The 21,842-nt window shown below is 40.0% G+C and overlaps 1 protein-coding gene across 9 annotated transcripts in view; it reads right to left on the minus strand.

The window, feature by feature from the left end:
• ZNF462 (zinc finger protein 462) overlaps positions 1 to 21,842 on the minus strand; it is a 157,401-nt gene that overhangs the window by 24,084 nt on the left and 111,475 nt on the right. For 5 of the 9 annotated variants that reach the window (XM_042448956.1, XM_042448954.1, XM_042448959.1 and 2 more), the window contains 3 exons: positions 12,448 to 12,627; positions 5,063 to 5,318; positions 1,295 to 1,431 (listed from right to left, as the gene is read on the minus strand). In XM_042448956.1, the coding sequence (XP_042304890.1) occupies positions 1,295 to 1,431; positions 5,063 to 5,318; positions 12,448 to 12,627 (573 nt within the window). Of the gene's footprint in view, positions 1 to 1,294; positions 1,432 to 5,062; positions 5,319 to 12,447; positions 12,628 to 16,450; positions 16,541 to 21,842 lie in introns of all 9 variants that reach the window. The other 4 variants (XM_042448960.1, XM_042448961.1, XM_042448958.1 and 1 more) reach the window with 2 other exon arrangements.

Below are 21,842 nucleotides of genomic sequence, written 5' to 3' on the forward strand. Positions count from 1 at the left end.
CTTAAAAAGCCTTGTAAAACAGATAAACCTTCTAGCATGCCCTGGAGGTCAACAGGATCTGGCAGTCTGGCGCTGGTAACTCCCTAACTCCCTCCGTGTTATGCTCAACACTAGAAGCCATTGTTTGCTCAGCTATTGCTTTCACGAAAGGTGGCTCTGTTACATGCATTTTGAATCCCTGAGAGGTCTCTCTCCATTTTTTTAAAGGGGCGTCTGTGAAAGTCATTGGTCTTCCGACACAGTCATCAGAATGGCTACAAACTCTATAGTCTTCTCATGTCCCTTGCTTAGGTAGTCAAAAGCAGCAGAAGCTTATGGAAAAGTGGCAAGCTACCATATGTTTGTTGCAATGTAAAAAAAACAACACCCCACAAAATAAAAAAAAGAAAAGATTTCCTCTGGGAGAGAGACGGCACATGCAACTCTCATTACCTCAGCACCAATACCCTGCTGAGGGAATACTGCTCAGCCTGTCATCAGGCAGAATGCCACCACACCACATGGGTATGGGTTGCGATAGCCAACAGACCATCGCTACGTATCAAGTGTGATAACTATGGGCAGGATTCCCAGCCTTGAAGAGACCCAACAGCTGTCTCTTCAGAGCATGCAATTCTGCCGCCAACAGAATCTGAAATTCTTCCTTCAGCTTTCTGAGGTTAGGAGGGTGGGGGAGGTCCCAGAAAATGTGAAGAGTTTGCAATTTTGTGTACTAGAATGCTGAGTCCCCTTCACATTACACAATCACAGTGCTGTCTTCACTTAAACTGCCATAGCTGCATTCTATGGGATCCTGGGTTTTGTAGTTTGGTGCGGCACTATGGAGCACTCTGGCTAAAAATTCTGAGTACCCCACACCAATGACCAACCCCAGGACTCTACAGGATATTGCCAGGCCAGTTAAGGTGTAATAACAGTGCTTTAATTCTGTAGCATGAAAGGCCCCAAGTACAGCCTAATGCTAGGCACAGAAAGTTGTGGATCTGAGCTATTATATCAGTGATGTGGTCACATACAGAAACCCATTCATCCACATACAGAATCTATTATAGCATGTGTTCCATCTGTAGTTGAAATGTAGTATACAATAATGTTCTCAAGACAGCACAAGTCCCTGCATTTTCTCCATTCATAGTCTACATATGTCGAACTACCAAGATGCCCAAGACAAACAACTGAGGGATGCCATCATCCCTGTAAACTTTCCTGCAGCACCCGTTTTCCTAATGAGGAATGGGAGCTTTCAGTGCTGACCCAGGTTAGCCCCTGATACATTCTGGTGGTGCTCCTTTACCTCTATGAAGGACGATATGGTCAATCATGTTCCGTTTATATTTGGTGTGGTACAGACAGAGAGGACAGCGGAGATCTTTGGGTCCTTCTTCAGGAACTGCTGAATGCCCAGCTTCCACGTGCATAGTAAAAGCAGATCTACAAACAACAGGGAGCAGTGGAAAAGCTCAGAACAGGATGTCATGACACCATAGTCTTTTGGTAATGTTGATTTGTGTCAGAAGTTAAAGACTCTACTATGTTCTTCAAAACAAAGGTTAGCAACATTTGTCAAGACTGGCCTCCCCAAGACAAGAAACAATGGCTTTAAACATTCCCAAGGGTTTGTTCAGCCAGAAGGGTACTTAACCTCTTAATTGTGGCTAAATTATTGGTAGTGAGCTACAGTATCATATGCTTCCCCTTTCTTGATACACACCCCAAATTAATGGTAGTGAAACCTTGTATCAACACTAGTGTACTGACTAAGTCTAACCAGGGGTCTATTAAACCAATACTAAAGCACTATTTCAAGGTTATGCCAAAATAATATTTACACAATGGAGTGAGATTCCCACATGGTTTTAGATAATGCACTTCACTTTGAAGGAATTTGAAGTATTTACTCTATTGCATTTATGCTTTTCTCTTTTATATGCCTTATACGTCTTATATATTTTATGGTAAAATCTGTTGTTTTCTATTAAGCTGGCCTATGACCATAACAAATTGACCATAATTGATTCGGGGTATTTGCACCAGCCCCAAAATGAAACCAAAGCTAAACAGCTAACCTGGTTTACTTGTGTTCTAGACATGAAACCTATGCACTGGAAAAGTGACCTATGCAAAGCACTCCAAGAAGCAAAAACTCACAAAACCAAACCAAAAATAAAAACCCTTCCCAAGCCATTCCATTAGACCAACACACATTGATGCAAGTGTTTCCATTCATATTAACGTGTTAGATAAATTCAAGGATTTCTATACAAGGACACTAGTCAATTGGTTATAACCACCAGTTATCAGGGTCACTATGCTGAATAACAGTTGCTAGGGAATAGGAGCAGGAGGGTGCTATTGTCCTCATGTCACACTTACAGGCTGCATATAGCCACCTGGTTAGCTACCATGGAAAAATAATGCTGGACAAGCTAAACCTTTGGTAAAATGTTCTTAAGTGAGGATAGCATACCCATGTTCCCAGACTAGGTAAAATCTGTATATTCACTCAACATCATGGTCCAGTCAAATATATACCAGGTTGGGTGAAAGAGCTAAAAAAAAAAGTGGGGGGGTCTCTCTCATACTGTAGTAACTATCTATAATTCCATAGGGAGGACATACATTGAGCATTCTCGGTTCCAAGCCACAGGATACACAGGTAGTGCTTTCCAGAATTATGATACATACCTACAAAGTAATTGCAGGATTTCATTGATGAATCCCACAGGACAACCTTATAATAATGGGGTGGGTGAGTCTTTTTCTATTAATTTAAAGAAGCAAAGTGATGCAACGTGTAACTGCATTTGCAATTTTCCCTGCCCAGATACACTCTTTGTCAAATTCTTTTGGAAAGCTGGAGTTATTTTTTTGCTTTTTTAAAATGATGGATTCCCAAGTTAGACAAATGAAGGTTTTGCTGACTGCAGAACACTACAAAGTCATTAAGAATTCATATTATTTCCTCTCAGGTCGGTTGCTTCATAGTAAGTGTCAGCCTCTAAGTAAAACAGAAAAGGGGAAAGAAGCAACATTTGTTCAGGAAGTGTGCTTCCTAGGTTATTTCTAAAGGACCTAAGTACACTTTTTGTAGTCACAAACCTGTGTGTCTTTAGACTGTACCAAAATGAATTATGACAGAAATACCCTGAGCATCAGCTTACAACAGTAGGCGGAAGCAGATGTTCATACTCTACTTCTTTCATCTCTCCATTTTCATTTCACTTTTTCTGAACTTGGAGAATTTTGTTTCTTTTGGACAACCACTCACAGAATGGCCCAGCCAGAATGATCACATACAAAAGAAATTTTAGCTCAATCACAGCACTGTAAATTACATTTCTTACATTTTGAACTACCAGATCCCTGTGTTGCTTATTGGATTATATCACTCAGTACCTTTGTACCCCCTGACAGAATTATGGCCATTGGAACCTTTAGAGTGTACATTCCCAAGCACTATGATATTAAGCCAAACCTCATTCTTCAAAGTTACTTATGACTAGCCTTCTCAACCAAGTGCCCTCAGATGTGCTGGACTAAAACTCCCTGGCTGAGAACTAGTCCCACACATCTGGGAGGGACTGTGTTGGTGAAGGCTGTTTTAGTCATCTGACGTTCAAAGAAGAGAGGGGAACAGTAAATGTAATGTTTCTGTTTGCATCAGAAACATTGCATTTTTACATTAGAAACATTGACATTTTTACTCCCTCAGCTAAGCATAGAGGTGGAGGGGGTGTTCAGTACAACAGCCCTTAAAGCAACTCACCAGCCACTCATACTTTAAACCTGAAGATGCAATTCTTTATGCCAGGGTTTGGTAACTGTATGAGGCCTTGATTCAAATTTTCTACACCCACCCTACCCCGAGGCCTATAAACATGTCCCACACCATCTCAAATACTTTCTTTACACTCTATTTGTCCTTCAAAATGATGAGCAGAAGTCATGTCCCACAACTTGCATCCCCATTTTGAAGGAGGGTAAAGAAAGTATTTGAGAAGGCATGAAGATTCTAAGAGGGTTTGGGGAGTTAGCAGGGTTTTTCTGTGTATTAGTATGCATTTGGTAGGGCTTTGGGTATAATTTTTGGGAAATATTTTGTCTGAGTATCACACAGTTTAAAAAAATGGAATAGAGGTTTGGGGAAATCAGTGTGGGGCTTTCTTTAATAAATGTTGTTAGTTTTCACTTTTAAAAGAACAACATTTCAAACAAACTTTAAAAAAACAGTCAAATATTAAACAACAAGCCTGTAGTGTTTACCATTAAACATTAGAAGGCAGTAGCTTTTCAATTATTTTCTGTTATATCTTTCCATACCAATCACATTCAATTCATATCTACTCTTCTATACCCTCATTTAAAAAAAAGACTCACTTCCTCTTCTCTATCCTCTTCATTATCCTCTTTCCTCTATCTTGCTCTTCTCTCTCATTTTTGTTTTCTTCCCGCTAATCCTCACCTATCTCTCACATCTTTCTCATCAACTTCACTGTTCCTACCTCTAACTACCTACTTGTGGTGGGCTTTAAGGGTAGCATGGGACCTCTGGACCACTGTTTCCCCACCCCTATTTTATGCCCCATGAAACACAAAAAGACTCACTCCTCTGATGTTACAAACCATAGAAGAAGACATTTATTATTTCTAATACAGTCATCCCTCCCCTTGTTCATGGACTTGGGACCTGTGATCTTGTTTACTCACAGATGGCAAGCGGGGAGGGAACAAAATGGTGTGTGCACCTGTGGCGTATGGCGCATGCAGCCATTGAAATCAATGGGACTCTAATATTGATGATTTTTCTGATTTGCGGGGTGGTGGTGGTGGTTCCGGAACGGATCCCCCATGAATCGAAAAGGACGACTGTATTACTAAACTTAAGCTATAGCAATACACATTTCTAAACCTGCTTCCTATCAACTACCAGGTGATAAAACAGATGAGTATAGCAATAAATGTGAGGAGAATATTCTGATCCTTAACAGCTCCTGATCCTACAAAGTTCACTGAGGTTTTATAAATGTGAAAAGATATGTTCAGCGCTTCTGCAATTACTTACTTAAAGCCAGTATAAAAGGAACAATCTTTGCACTTGAATAGCTTCTTCCCTCCATGTTTGTCACGGTAATGACGCCGAATGCTCTGAATGTAACCCGACGAGAATTCACAAAATTCACAGTTTAGGATGGGTTCAGCTTTCTGTTCTGCTCCAGAAGTAGGGATGGGGCTAATGTTGTTATTGTTCCTTGCCAGAGCTGCTGACTGGTAGTGGTTCAATTGCTGCTGGACATCTGGAGGCTCCGAGTAGGAAGAATCTGTGGAGAAGAAAGGAATGACTGATTAAATTGACTGCACTTTTGGACTGCTCAATAACCAAAGTTTTCCGGATGGTGTACATACACATACAGAGAGAGACAGACAGAATATAATATAACAAAATAAACCAAGGTCACGACTAAGTAGTAAGCTGGTAAAATGAAATCGCCAAAGAAAATGAAAGCTCAAGGGGCCCCTCTAAGAAGGTCTTTCCAGTTTTGGATGTGGATGTCCTCAATATGCAGATGGCACCTAGCTTTAGCTCCCTTTTCTTCAGACCCAGTTAAGACTGCAGAAATCCTGAAGGGATGGCCTAGATCAGCAATGGGTTAGATTCCTGTTAACAAACTACAGCACAATCCATATAAAGTGCCTTGGAAAAGAATTCACTTCAACCATTCACCTTGCATTTTTCACATTTTGTTGTGTTATAACTTGGATTTAAAGAGGATTTAATTGGTATTGTTAGCAACACCACTCTGCTTTTGTTTACTTTGGTTTTGTTCTACAAAGGCTCTGAGGATGCCTTTACTAAGAAGAGGATGATATTGAGTTAGTCTGCTCATGCCAAGGCTATTGCAGGAGCAGTGTGTTTGCCACTCATGCAAAGTGGCACACCGGGCCTTGCTGCACAACCAGAGGTCACCTCTTTTGAAGGGAAGATCAGAGATGCAGAATTTACTATACAAAATCCTCACTCCACTGACATTCTCCTAACTCTCTGGAGCCTTCCAAATATACTTTTGAAAATAAGTAGTTGGGAAGGGATGTGAATTACTAATTGTTTTAATATAACTTCTACTCTTACTTACTTTCTATAGAGCCCATACAGACAGGCCAAAATAAAGCTGCTTCGGGTCACTTTGGAGGTATATTTAAATGATGTATGTGTCCTAAGAGGCCAGAAGCTGCACCAAAGCCACCCTCTAGTCCTAAGGACTGGAGCACAGCTTTGGTGCAGATTCTGGCCTTTAAGATGCATGTGTCATTTAAACAGCATACCTCCAAAGTGATCCAAAGAAGCTTTATTTTGGCTATCTGTATAGGCCCATAGTTAAGTTGTTGTTGTTATTGTGTGCCTCCCAGTCATTTCTGACTTATGGCAATCCTAAAGCAAATTATCACTGGGTTTTCAGGGGCTGAGAGGGTGTAATTTGCCCAAGATCACTCAGCAGATTTCCATGGCCAAGTGGGGAATTGAACCCTGACCTCATAGTCCTAGCGCTATGTTCAAACCACTACACCACGCTGGTTATAATCCTGTTACTACTGCATAATTACTTTAAAAGTGAATTTAGTTTGAAAAAAATCTGAGTCTGAGTCATCTTGTCTTGAAAGAATAATATAACTATTCAAGTTACAAAGATTTAGTACATTCTGAAAGGGATGGAGATTAAAGCAACAAATCCTCCTTCTTTTTATTTGTAAAGCACGAAGTACATCAGAACAATAGCTGGACATAAATACTGCCACATCCATTTACATTCTGGATAAAACCATTGACTTGCATAAACATCACTATTAATGGAAGAAATAGATGGAAATTTAATCTACTTTAAGATTCATGCATCACAACATCATAAAGTTTAGGAAAACAAGTTACGAAACAATATTCAAGTATGGAACGGCCATAAAATGAAAAGAAAATGTCCTCTGCTGGAGGCTTACAGATAGGCACAATATTTGCAAGATTTGGCTCTCATTTAAAGCAACATCCAATCATGGAAGATAACTTCACAAGTTTTGTTATAATGTGGAAAAAAATATCCATACAGAAGTCAAAGATTTTCTTTTAATTCTACCAATTAAAGCAGAAAGCCACAGATACATATATAACTAGAAAAAAAAATGTGATGCTGTTGAGAAATATTGTAAAAGTACAGTAGCAAGAAAGAGGCTTTGAACACCTGTTGCTTATAATATTTACTCAATCCTTGCAAGACTTCTAAACATTATTGACTAACCAGTTATATACAGTGGTTTCCATGGCACATAGGTAACAGATGAAATAGAGTATGCACAAGCAAACTGTTTGTCTGTAAGTCCCCTCTTCTGACATGTTCTTTAAATATTTCCGTGTCAAATTTACAAGATTCTCACTCATACATATCAGTTTAAAACACCTGGAATGCCAAAGTTTGGGAATAACTCTTGCCACATTTTGAGTTTCAACACAAATCTGGAATTTCACCCTCTTTAGATCTTTCCCTTGAATTTTCTGTATTACAATGCCATGACTATGGGGATATTTCAGGGGAAATTCTACAGTTTGCAATTGGTTAAACACTTGGTGCACACCAACCATGAATATCTGCTGAGTATACCAAAAAGATACAGATGTTTTTCAACCATATTTGTCACTTTCAAAGTGATGTCCTTCAAAAGTGCCAATCCTTCCTTACCACTGGCCATGCTAGATAGGGCAAGGTCAGTGATTCCCAAACGTTGGCATTCCAGGTGTTTTAGACTTTGGCTCTCAGAATCCCAGACTATTGGCCAAGATGGCTGGGGCTTGTGGGAGCTGAAGTCCAAAACACCCAGAGAACTAGATTTTGAGAATTACTGGGCTAGGTGAAGATGCAGTCTAAAGAATATGGAGGGTGCCATTTTGGGGAAGGACAACTAAATGTTAATCTTCACATATAATGTGCAGAATGTCTCCAAAATTCCTCCCTATGTTTTCTATGGGGCCAACTGTCACTATCAACAAAGTTGTATGTCAGGAAGACAGGTAAGAGAAAACTTTATACTCTGTCTGTCCCTCTACTAAGAGTCTGTCTGTGCTAGGTGGAAGTCAAGTCTGGGTGGGAGTCTGTTTAGTCAACATGCCCCATGAAGAATTATAAAGTTGTTCTATTTTTACTACCTAAGTTACTTTCCTACTATAACACATATTCCGGTTGTTTTGTGGAAATACACCCAGATTATAATCTTATAAGAAGATCTGGCCAGGGTGATGGAAGCCATACTCCAACTCAAGGTTAGGTTTCCAGTCTATAATTTCCATGTGCTGTTCCTGGAACAGAACTGATCTAAGAGCCAGAAGATGGCAAAGCTCTCACCCGAGGTACAGGAAGTTAAGAGCAGAAGCCCTGATACCATAAGCCTAGACAATTCAGAGACTGAACATGCCCTAAAAATGCAGGAGCAAATGTATGCCAAGACATAGCCACACATGTTTGTTTCAATGTAGTAATACTTTTGAGACTGAGAACAATACATTTCTATCATGAGCTTTTGTGGACTCCATCTGAAGAAGTGGACTGGAGTCCATGAAAGCTTATGCTAAGAGCTGACATTGTGCACTGACGGGTTTAAGGAGCAAACAGGAAAAAAGGTCATATGATATTCATATGATATTCCTGGCTTACATTTCAGAATCCCTGACAGCTTTTGTCCAAGCTTTGAATCTGTTGTTGAAACTGTTCTGAATCTAGTGTTCATCAAATTTATGTCCAAATGTACAATGTTCTACAAAAATACATCTGATAGGCCCCTAAAGTAAACGAGACACTTAGAAACAAAGAAGAGAAGAGAAACGCAGGGACTGATAAGCATGATAATGGCAGCACTTTGAAAGAAGATTTCTAGGATATTTCATCCTGCAGACAGAAATAATTTTAACCAAGCCGATTTAGCAGAAGAAAATTTCAACACATAACTTTTCTCTCTAGAGCCTGCTGCTTCATATTCAAACTATGCCCCAAATAAAGGAAGCTATAAAGTATAACCCTGATATTTACATATAAGAATGAGATATGTAAAGCTGCAGCAAGTACATGAAAACCACAGCTCAGGATATTATTGCATTTCTGGAAAAAAAGGGGAACAGAGAAATAAATGTTTTGATCTAGAAAACTGATTAGGAAGGTATGCAACCCTAATTTGTATTTTGCATGTTCAATTCATATCCCCACTCAGTTTGGGAAATCATATAATCAGAAGGGCAATTGGATACTTGAATTCTGCATGCGCATACACAACACACCTCTATTTTTATGATTGCTTTTTTTTGCAAGCAGTATCTGTTGCTATAAGGTTGTCTGTGTTTTATAGCTAAAGTTGTTTTTTAAAGTTTTTTTTATAGTTAGTTTGTTCTCTTATAGTACTGTACTTCTTTGCTTTTGGTTCTCCAGTGGTACCAAAATGGATATTTCCACATAGAAAGTAATAAACTAATTTGAGGGTTTATTAACAAATAAATTTGTGGATTTATTATTTGTTAAATAACAGATTTTAAACAGGTCTTTCTGCAATACGAGTTGCTAAACGTACATGCAACCACAGTAAATGTTTTCATCATTCCTGTTCATACCATCTCAATAGCAAGCCTTTAATTAGTATTATTTTAAGAAAATGTTTTAAATGTTAATTGTTGAATCTTACATTCTCATAAGCCTGCTCTTCCTCCAAGAAATGTATTTATCCCATTTTTTTTCTTAATAATTGTCATCAAGATAGAACGGACAGAGACCAAGATCATACATTATGATTCACAACTAAATGGAAACGTAAAACCAAACCTTCCTGGTCTGAACCCAGGATACTTATCCGTTATTGCCACTTGACTAAAAATGTTCTTCTGATCCTGGCCTTTTTAATGCAATATGCAATAGGAGGCATGCAACAGGAGAAAGCAAACATGAGTTGGCAACTGTGGTCAGAATATCCTAGGAAGGGGCAATATCATAATGGTAGAGCATATGCTTTGCATACAAAAGGTCCCCATTTCAGTCCCTGGGCATCTCCAGACATGTATGAGAAAAATCTCCTGACTGAAACCCTGGAGAGATGCTACCAGTCAGTATGCTAGATGGAACAATACTCTGACTCACTGCAAGGCAGCTTCCCATTTTCCTGTGTACTGTACTGCGTAAAGTGCTCCATTTAGTTCGGTATCACAGTAAAACAGTTGTGACATAAACTGTGCACAACTGATTCTTTTTAGAAAGTTCCTTCTGAACTGATATGAGATATAATTAGCAGACATCATTCACTGCGTGGATGGCGATACCTCTATGCCAGGATATTTCCAGCAAAATGTGTCACCAACACTTCAGAGAATGTGTTTAACCATCCTTGCCGGAGCACAGAAAGGTAAGTTAAATAATTAGCACAAGTGTGTGTCATTTTAATATGTTCTGGCACATTATGGGGGAAAAAATTGGGGGTGTGGAAGTGATGTACAAGACCAGCAGGACTGAAGAAAAGCTAAAGGCTTGGGGAGCCAATAATAACAAAAGCCAAGATAAGCCTTGCTGACTGCAGCTTGGTTTGTCTCCCTTTGGCAGAGGTTTCGCAAAACAAGGAGGAGCAGTGGTACTTGGAAGGTGACTGCTCAGATGCCACAAATATATCTTGGCAGAAGGCCACATTGTGTGGCTATTTATCCAACCATGAGAGGCATGGGACCTAGGCTTATGGTTTTCCAAAGCACTGGAAAATTCCTACTGTACAAGTGCCAAGCTATTCTTTTTTTAATTACCTGAAGTGCCCAAGAGGCTTTTTGATTTATGATGCCATCTTGAGTTCTGGTCTGTAGGGGGGGAGTGTGCATGCATGTATTCACCTTCAAGTCACCTGTCAATTTATGGCGACCCCATTAATTTCATAGGGGTTTCTTAGGCAAGGAATATGCAGAGAAAGTTTGCCAGTTCCTTCTTCTGAAATATAGCTGACAGCGTCTGGTATTGGTTGGCAGTCTCCCACCTAAAACCAGTGCTGACTCTACTTATCTTTCAAGATCAGACAGGATCTGGTGCCTTTAGGGTGTTTAGGCCTGTACAAGATTTTAAATACAAACCTACCAAACGTATTTCAAGATGACCAAACTTTGCTCAAGAAAATATGATAAAAACAAATAAATTACACAGTGCAATTTTGCTGGGGAAGGGCACAGGACAGCAGTACATAGCAAAGAGCAAAGGAAATATCTAATTAAACTAAGATGTTGTTTCATAGCCAAAATCTCTCAGAACTGGTCCCTAATGTGATAGAAAAAACTGAACTGGGTAACGGGCCAGATCCATTGCTCAAATTCCGAAAAACAAGGTTGGAAAATCACTTTAAAAAGATAATTTAAAAGAACTGTTCCCATTCCTTCTTGTAGTAATTGAGAGATTATTCATTACACTGTCAAAAACCTGTTTTACTTGTTGGCATTGGATGAGAGCTTAAGACTGATAAGAGAATGGAATAGAAAAAAAATTCTTATTAAAATGGTTCAAAAATACACTTTAAAACTAACTTTTTAAAACTGAACTTGAAAACCGTTACTCATTACAGTGGTAAGTAAGTATCCCATCATCATCACATTATTTCTCAAGTTTAATTTCATTACATCCTTGTTATCCCCCCCCCCCCGCAAATACCTTATTATGACAAAGTGACAATGAAACATAAGCAAATAAAGAAAAAGTGGAATGAACCCACCCACTAGGGATGGTCTCAGTTTCACAGTATCACACAAGCACCCAAAGAGTTCATGAGATGTAAATTAAGATTGGGAGTGTACGCATGACAGAGAAAGTGAGTGAGAGAAAAGGAGGGAGAAACAGAGATTGCGATTACCTGGGAGAACTGGGTATAGATTTGGCCACTAGAATGCAAAGATAGTGGCACTTAATTTAGTGCAAAGGAATTTGCAAAGAGTAGATAGCTCTGGAGAAGTTTCCATGCATCATTAAAGGGATCACGTAACTCACTCACTGTGAACCCCGCCCCTTGTTTTCTTCCCACACACAAAGCCTCCTAGTTTGAAAATCTTCACCCTAAAGTGACACATTAAACAGTGATGAGAAATATGCGCTGCAGCAGTGTGGGAAGTAGGTAGATAGCGAAGCAGAGTTCAAGAACACTACAGATTTGCTCACTTCATGCTGCACAGACACTCGGAAGGAAGCTAAAAGCAAAATCACAGAAGAAACAGGCAGAATAGCAGATGCTTCAAAGGATGTTATGAAATACAATTATGTCCCTGGCCAGCGTCTACATTTTTAGCAGTATGTATGCGAGCTGAAAAAACCAAGGCCTGAAGGCCCAGTGACATTGGTTCTGCCCTCACGTGCACAGGCCTTGATTTCTTTAACTCAGCATAGATATCAGAATCTCAGTTTAAAAAAAAATTACCCTTGTTGCACTTCAGCAGCTCGCTCCAGTTTGCCCATCTCTTGACTTGTTTGTAGGAGGAATCAGCATTCAGAAAACTCGGACATAGATTTTGTTCTGCTGCCATTAAAGGAAGGCTGAGGGTGAAAAGTTTCTCTCCATCACCCTCTACGTGTTGGAGTTCCATGCAAAAGGAGGTAGCTGAGATGTACAAGAAAAAAAATCTGAGGGCTTAGAAAATGTCTGGAGCTTAACTTATTGTATTTATTGCTATATGTACTCGACTATAAGTTGAAAAAATTATGCCCAAAAATCAACCCTAAAATCCTGGGTCAATACAGTAATACTGCTTAGAAAGTTCCTAATAGAAGCTCAACTCTTGTCCCACTCTCTGTGCCTGGCAGTGACCTCTGAAAGAGCTGCTAAGGCAAGGTGTGTGTGTGAGAGAGAGAGAGAAAGAGAGAGAGAGATATGAAACCTTCTCTCCCCATCCTCATTCTCCTCCAGATCTATCTCCCCACCAAACAAACACCCCATTTAACTCCTTTCCTCCCTTCCTAAGCCAATGTTAAAGCCCTTTCTCTCCATCAAACAGCCTATTTAATGCCACTTCCTTCCCTTTTCAATCCAGCAAACTGTCTTCTCCAGCACCAAGTGGTGTTAGGTGGTCGGGAGGGGCCCAGACAAAAGAGGATAAGGGAAGGAAGTGGTGTCTTCCCCTTTATATCCCCCACATGCCCCTAGTTTTTACCCTTGCGTTATCCATGGGTCATATCAAAGTCCATGCTTTTGGCCCCAAAACCTTCCCTCCACTTATACATGAGGTTGGCTTGTACACGTATATACGGTAGACTTATAGTCAACTGTTCCTTTCAAAAAGCTCCAACCAGCTATTGTCCCGTTCCCAAGTGGTCTCCTAGTCAGGCAGATCAAGAAACTGGGCTACTTGGTTTCATTCATAGAGGTACAATGTATAGCTTTAGACTTGGCAGTCATCCCCACCTAACCTGATCATACAAAATGGGGCCAATCTCAAAATGGCCAATACTCTCCCTTCAAGTTTGACAAGGTTCCCCATGACATTCAAGCTTGTAAAATGTGGGTAGACAAGGCAACTGTTACATGGATTTGTAATTGGTTGTCCAGCCAAACCCAAAGGGTGCTCAGCAATGGCTCCTTTTCATCCTGGAGAGAAGTGACCAGTGGGCTCTGTCCTGGGGCCAGTGTTATTAAACATCTTTATCAGTGACTTGGATGAAATAATTAACGGCATACTTATCAAATTTGCAGATGATACCAAATTAGGAGGAGTAGCTAACATCCCATAGGACAGGATCAAAATTCAAAATGACCTGAATAAACTTGAAAGCTGGACCAAAGCTAACAAAATGATATTCAGCACAGAAAAAACGTAAGATATAGTATGCTTGCTCCATGCACGGGCGCACCATACGTGGTTTCCTGTTTATGTGGAAATCACATCGCCATTAAATGAATGGTGTGCGTGTCCACCACACGTGTGTGCTGCACCGCTGTGAGCACAAGCCCTATTCTATTGAATGGGGCTCGAGCTTACATAGGATTTGCCTTATGCGGAGGGGGGGAGGGGTCCGGAACGGATTCCCTGCGTAAGGCAAGGCTCCACTGTACCGCACTTAGGGCAGAAAAATAAAATGCATAGATATAGGATGGGGGGCACCTGGCTTAAGGAGACTACATGTGAAAGGCATCTAGAAGTTCAAGTATATCACAAGTTGAACATGAGTCAACAGTGTGAGGAGGCATTTAAAAAGGCCAATGCTATTTTAGGCTGCATCAATACAAGTATTGTGTCTAGATCAAGGGAAGTAATAGTGCCACTATATTCTGCTCTGGTCAGGCCCCACCTGGAATATTGTGTCCAGTTCTGGGCACCACAATTCAAAAAGGACATTGAGAAACTGGAGCGTGTCCTAAGGAGGGCGACTAAAATGGTGAAGGGTCTGGTAACCATGCCCTATGAGGAATGACTTGGGGAGCTGGGGATGTTTAGTCTGGAGAAGAGAAGGTTAAGACGTGATATGATAGCCCTGTTTAAATACTTGAAGGGATGTCAAAACAGCAAGCTTGTTTTCTGTTGCTCCGGAGAACAGGACCTGGAACAATGGATGCAAGCTCCAGGAAAAGAGATTCCACCTCAACATCTACAGTGCTATATAAATAAAGCATAACAACAATAACAACAACATTAGGAGGAACTTCCTGACAGTAAGGGCTGTTCGACAGTGGAACACACTCCCTTGGAGTGTAGTGGAGTCTCTTTCCTTAGAGGTCTTTAAACAGAGACTGGATGGCCATCTGTCGGGGATGCTTTGATTGAGAGTTCCTGCATGGCAGGGGGTTGGACTGGATGGCCTTTGTGGTCTCTTTCAACTCTACTATTCTAAGTTGGGGAAGCAGTAGGCCATTACAACACATTTTCAGCTGTTCTTGATTCCTCTTGTTTAGGTCTTATTTCAAAACAGGAGGTGAGCAAGGTCCCTCTGGTATGAGAATAAAGGCCTATAGAGGTCTAAAAGAAGAGGGAGGATGCCTAAAAACAGGATGAAATGATAGCACCAGAGAGCACTATAAGCCCAATCTGAGGACTGAAAACTGGCACTCGGTAGTATGAGGTCTATGAATAGTATGGTTTGCAGAGCTGTATTTTGTATACTATTTTTAAAAAGCCAGATCTGCTATGTTTTGTTGTCCATGCACTTCCTCCAGGCATGGCTCCAGACTGGCTACTGGTCCATTTCTGGGCAGAATTCTAGGTGCTGATTCTGACCTTTAAAGCCCTAAACAGCTTGGGTCCAGACTATCTGAAGGACCACATTTCCCTATACAAGTCAGCCCAAGTGCTAAAATCAGCAGGAGAGGGCTTTCTCTCAGTCCTACTACACCTTCACAAGTGTGGTTCACAAGTGCCATCTCTAAAGCTACTGTTTCTTATGTACCCAGGGCAGTATTTCACACATTCAGCTATGGCCCAAGCCATTCCCCCAGATGTGGTGCATCTTCTCGGAGAACCCTACATCTGAAACACAGTGGAATAGAAGGGGCATATGGCCCCATATCATGCATGTTTGCTTCTAAATAGCAAGCATTTGGGCAGGTTCTCGGCTTATACTCTTAGACAAAAGGGAGATAGTTTCTCTACCATGTGAACCAGCCAATCTCTTTCTTAGGAAAAGTGCTCTAAATTTGAATTCCATGTAAAATAAATAAATAACATTTTTATTTATATCTCGCTTCTCTGCTGGGACAACCAGGGTGGCTTACAAGTTAAAACAGTACAATTCCATATCTCAGAATCCCCCCCCTAAAATAACAAATAAACAATTCACAATTTAAAACATACCTTAAAAGAAACAAGATAAATAGTTCTAACAATGGCTATAGCTGATTCAGAGGGATAATGGCTTTCGATTTTGATGGCTGGTTATCTATTCAGTAAAGGACTGCCAGAAGAGATCTATCTTAACAGCTTTTTTAAAGCTGTTTAAGCTTGTAATGTGATGGATCTCCTTTGGCGGGCCGTTTTATAATCTGGGAGTGGTTGCTGAAAAGGTCCTCTGGGCGGTTGCAGACAGCCTAGTTTTCGTACGCTGCAATAAATTCTTCCCAGAGGACCAGAGTGTGCAGGGTGGATGGAAGGAGGCAGTCCAACCAACCTGGCTGCCATGTTCTGCACTAACTGAAGTTTCCAAACTAAGCACAACGGCAGCCCCATGTAGAGTGTATTGCAGAAATCGAGTCATGAGGTTACCAGTGTGTGCACTACAGTTTCTAGGTTCCTCACTTTCGGGAAAGGGTACAGCTAGAGTATCAGCCAAAGCTAATAGGCATTCCTGACTGTCACATTTACCTGATTTGTCATCTGGAACGATGGGTCTAGGAGGCTCCCCAGACTGCAAACACAGTCCTTTGAGGAGAGTGTGACCCCATCTAGGACTGAAGGTTGTACCATAATACCTGGGTTACGGGCCCCTACTGTAAGTACCTCTGTTTTGTCTGGATTCAGTTTCAGTCTGCTTTTCCTCATCCAGTCCATTACCATTCATTGAGAGGAGAGATGCATCTGAAGTCAAAGCTGTTGACCAAGACATGGAGAAATATATCTGGGTGTCATTACTGATAACACCCCACTTCATGTACACAGCAAACAGGATTAGGTAGGAGAGATGAGGTTGGCAAATCAATCAGCTCCTATAGGGCAGGAATATATTTAATCCAGTGGAAGCAGTTTCCCCATAACAAAATGAGCTATGAGAATGTCAACTGAGTCATGTTCAGTAAGTACACCACATTTGGCTAGGAGAAAGTGATATACTCAAATGGAAAGAGAGAAAAGGTGGGAATCTTTCCCATTCTCTGGAGGAAATTCCTTTCGCTTCAGCCAGACATGGCATTTTCCAAACAGGGCTCTTGAGACTAGGTTATTAGCATATAAATTCTCTGCATGACAGGTAGGCAGGTTGGATTCCTATAATACTAAAAATAACTAAGACATTAGAATGGAACTAAAGATTTTATGTAGGTAAGTATGGGGCCTTCCTCCACAGAAACTTTCCACTAATGTTCAGAGCAGCTTCCCAGGAAAGGAGGACTTAGTATTAATTCATTTGTGCTCTCATGCAGAGAAAAAAGAGGAAGAAGTGAAAGCCAACTCACCATGGGTTATGCTGGCTGGGGGATTCTGGGAATTTTTAGTCCAAAGAATATAGTTTCCAAGTTCTGATTATAGATATCCTTAACTATTTGCTTTAGCACAGGAATGAACATTTCTGGAAGAAGCTCCACTACTTGTTTGCTGTACACAGTCACACTGTTTTGTTATTCTTATATGTGCCTCTTTTATCACCTTGGGGACAGGTGGTCCAAGCAAACCTTTCCTGGGTACTTCAAGACACAGCCTAGTTACTTTTTGAGCAGTAAAAAATCTAACTGTGCAATAATCTGTGACTATGATTACTGGTAATTCTAGTATGATCATTTAGTTGGACATTATATTATTAATAATATAATAATAAAATAATATTTTCTCTATTTTATATTTATTTTCATTACAGTCATGATTGGAGAGGCGACAGCCTTAATGTATATTAGTTGTGTGTCCTCTCTCTCATTCTCTCTCTATCCTCTCTTTTTCCTTTCCATCCTTCCCCTCCACCTCTGGTTTCTTTATCTTTGTATATTGTTTTGATTGTAAACTGTGTGTGTATGTTGTTTGCCTTTTAGGTTTTCTGACCTATGGCAACTCTAAGGTGAACACAGGGGTTTCTTGGCAAGCTTCTAGATTGTATTAAATAATAATAATAATAATAATAATAATAATAATAATAATTTTAACAAAAAAAGAAGCAGCATAGTTATTGCCACACAACCAAAGCTGCAGGTATGGGAAGGGAGATGAGAATACTGAATGAGGGGAACACAGAAAAGCATACATGCTGGGAGTAATATGAAGCGGAAGAGCAAACCCAGCCTATCCCTCTGCAAGGACACAACCTCTGGGTTTTAAATACTATAAAAGAAGAAGCATGGGACAGACTTTTTAAAAAGCCACAATAAAAATGAGGCTTTGTCATAAATGTTCAGAGGACTGAAGACAAGACAACTACCTTTCAGGTATATAAGTCGAGCTCTCCTTTTATGCCCACCAAGAAATTACCTAGCAGCCTCTCAAGGCTAGATTTGGAACCCTTTGATCGTCTCTGGCCATCTTTTGAAAAATTGAAAGGATATATTATAGGTAGACAGAAGGTTCTGTAGAGGGCAACCAGAAGATTTGGACTGTTGGAATGTTAGCTATTCAAAAAGGTTGGAAAGATGTTATCTCTGTTCCTTTGAAACTTTTTAATCTTTTTCCCCTTTTGAATTATATTCGTGTGCAAGTCTGAATGGATTAGAGAGAGAACAAATGCTACACAATGTCTTGCACAAGTGTCAGATTCGCTTAGAAGAGAAATGTACTTAATCTAAAAGAAAGTTAAAATGAATTTGGAAGGCATCCGGCCCCATACTGCTTTGTCTGAAGTCTTTAAAAATTGCTATTGATTATTCTCTAAATTAGAAAAAAAATTGTGATGGATCATAAATTACATAAAAAACATAATTGGAGTTATCCATATAAGCCTGAAAGAAAGAGAAAAAGCATCTGAATGAGAAGCAAAGAAAAAGAACACCACTAATTTAATCTTCTATTCTCCAAGTCTTGTTTGCCTTTTAGGCAGTCTAAAAGGAATCTATTATTCCACAACAAAGACACTTTTGGAAATGTGTGACTAGTTACCACATCTCTATACCATGTCTTCATAGGAGCAACACAGATATTCAGGAAAAGGACTCAAAGACAAAACTCTTCATGACATACAGTGTGCAAACTCCCAAGAGTTCTACACAAACATAAATACAAGAAGGAAAGACGTTACCGCCACATGCAGAAAAACTCCCTTGTGATACCCTGGAACAAATCACTCTGAAGGTCCTGATTTCTGTAGTGAGGTTCAGCATGTGGTCATACCTTCCCCACTGGAAATCAATGGGACATGAGAAGTATTTACATTTAACTGTATCATACTAGCGTTTCTCTTTACTTGTCATTCATTGTTTTACACTAACTGTTAAGTTGCTTGCCAAGTGAAAACAAGCAAAGTAGTTTGGTAGGCTATGAGCTAATTGTCCTGCCATTTGAGCTTATTTATTGTCTACTAGCTTATTAAATTAAATCCTAACAGGTACACACTAGTTTTACCTGCAAAAATCAGGCAATCATCAGCATATCACTGAGGATGCCAAATGATCATACAAAATACAACAAGAAGGAACAAGCAAGAATCAAGATTGGAAATAACACAATCACCACACTACTACATGAAAGCTAGAACTTTCACCCAACTTTTCTTACACTTTCCTTTGCAGAACAACTAACAATTCATCATCGCTCATTTCCCCTGTTTTCCAAATCCACATCCACCTCATTTACTGTTTCATCTTTCTTTGGAAAATTCATGTATTACCAAAGTTGATAAACTGCTCTTCTTTACCTCAGATCAGCATCACTTTGGTAATTCCTGCTCCTCCAACTGAATAACTTTTGCTATTCCTTTCGATGTTAGTGCTAAGCTACACACCCACACCTGACACTGCCAACTGGAGTGGAAAAGACCAACACAATCTGTGTGACCTGACATAAAGCAGAGCATCACATATAAAACTTTGATGTGGCATCAAAGCACAAACGGGACCAAATTGTTAGGTGTCACTCAAGTCCATAAGCAGCAAAAAAAAACCCCAGAAACCACCACACACCCCTTTCTAGTTATAGAAGAAGCCATTATGAAAACATTTGAACTGGCTTGACATGGGATCCAAAATGAGAACTCTTGTAGCAACTTCAAAGGGTATGTATGTGTCTAATTCATCCTATGGTCCAGGGACCATCAGAATCACAATATTAATGATAATCTTGATTCCCTCTCCTCCATCTTAACAAAAATCTCAGTGGCTCTGAGTGACAGATTTATAAAATTCCCAGTCCAGAAAAGATTTCTGAGCATCCTCAGTTGGTTTACTGTGTAAGCTAGATTTTCTTTCCCATGTCACACTTGTTTTGGGACATCCAAGCCACAAAAAACAGACCACAAAAACACCTGCGAATTCCCTTCTCTGGATCCTGCACTTCCCACTCTGACTTCCCTAATCCTAATGTGGTTGCTTTGGAGGGAAAAAGAAGCAGTCCAGCTTTTTCTTACTAAGACAAACAGCTTTATTGAGAGCACCAAGTATGGGTTCTGATGCACCTTGTATTGGCTGAAGGAAATAATCTGTGTTTGTTTCCCTCAAGCACCATGATTCATTCACTGTCCTTAGTCAGTGCATGTAACAAATGTTGTCTTCCATTTCAAAGCATTTCCTGGCAATAGGTGTGCCTGCACATGTGTGTTTTTTGTTGTTGTGAAATTTGTCAAACATTCAAATTGCCTTAGATTGAGATAAAGTAATTTTACTGATGGCACGCCTCTCTGAGATCTTCTAAGACTGGGAAGCTTAGAAAGATATTTAATATACTTCCCCAGGGAATACATCTAGCCCTCTCACTGCTCACTTTTAGAAGGGTCTCTTTCTGTCTGTTTTCAGGTGATTAGAATATACTGTAATTCAATAATGGTTTTTTTGTGATTTTTAAAAAATGTTATGCAGTGTAGACTTTTGAAGTAACTTACATTTTTATTATGCAGCTTTATCAGTTTATCTGGAGGATGGATACCCTAAAAGGCAAGCTAGAAATCTGTTCTGTAAATAAAATGTAATAAAAGAAAGCCCACCTCTAAGTTATGACGGATTTCAGTGTCCAAGGTACGCACAGTAAATGGCAAGGGCCCTGTAGACAGGTAGCTTAGGAAAAAACAGAGCTTGGTTGAAAAGCTTATACCTCAGGCCAAGCTTCAGTGAGTCATAGAGAATGGCCTTCATTTCAACCTCCTCATGACGCAATGTCTTTCAATAAAGGGAAACCTCAAGTGCCTTAAAGGATACAGAATATATGGCCTTGGGTGTTCCAGTTAATTACTGATCTATGTTGCAAGGATTTGGAAAAAAGTCTGCTTTCATTGCCCTCTGCTGGCTTTTCCCTTCCTCTTCTCAGGTACTCCTTAGGAAATAAAAGTTAACACTTACTCCAGAGAAAACTTGGAACAACGTCTCTGAAAGTAATAATAAAATGAAAGCTGCTGTTTTGAACATTACTGGCACTGTACATGCCTATGGAGCAGACAAATACTTTTTTTGGCCTTGTGTGATCATGCCATTTCAGGAGTAGGTGAGAATTCAACTGATTTTTTTTTAATCATTATGGAAATCTCTGTCTCCTCTTAAACATCCACACAGCACTTTTGTCAAGTTTGTTTTTATATACTAAAGCAACTCGCATGTTTCATGGCTCCAACTATCAGGGGTCCATTCACACTACAGAATTATAGCACTGTTATTCCACCTGGTTCCATCTTGTGGTTTCACATGAACTATAGCCAGAGCTTGGAAAAGTTCCTTTTTCAAACTGGCCATACTAGCTGGGGAATGTCCTAAAGAGGAACTTTTTCCTTGCTTTACATAGGTCATTTCAAAACTGAAAGGTGAGTGGGAGTGGGCACGCAAAAAAGGGAAACAGTAAAGAGAAACTTCCAAATCCTGAAATCTGATTAAACAATTAGGCTACAATACTTCTAAACTGAGTCCCAGCTGGCTTCCCCAGAAATTTTCTCTGCAGCACCTTCCCCAAATCAAACTCCATGTTGATTTTTAAAGTTAGCTCAATATGAATAGAGGTTGGGGAGGGAGACTGGTGATACTAAAACATAATGCTAGTTGGTACTGATGTGCAAATGCATATG

Source organism: Sceloporus undulatus, chromosome 2 (genome assembly GCF_019175285.1).
Source record: "Sceloporus undulatus isolate JIND9_A2432 ecotype Alabama chromosome 2, SceUnd_v1.1, whole genome shotgun sequence".
Classification (NCBI taxonomy): Eukaryota; Metazoa; Chordata; class Lepidosauria; order Squamata; family Phrynosomatidae; genus Sceloporus; species Sceloporus undulatus.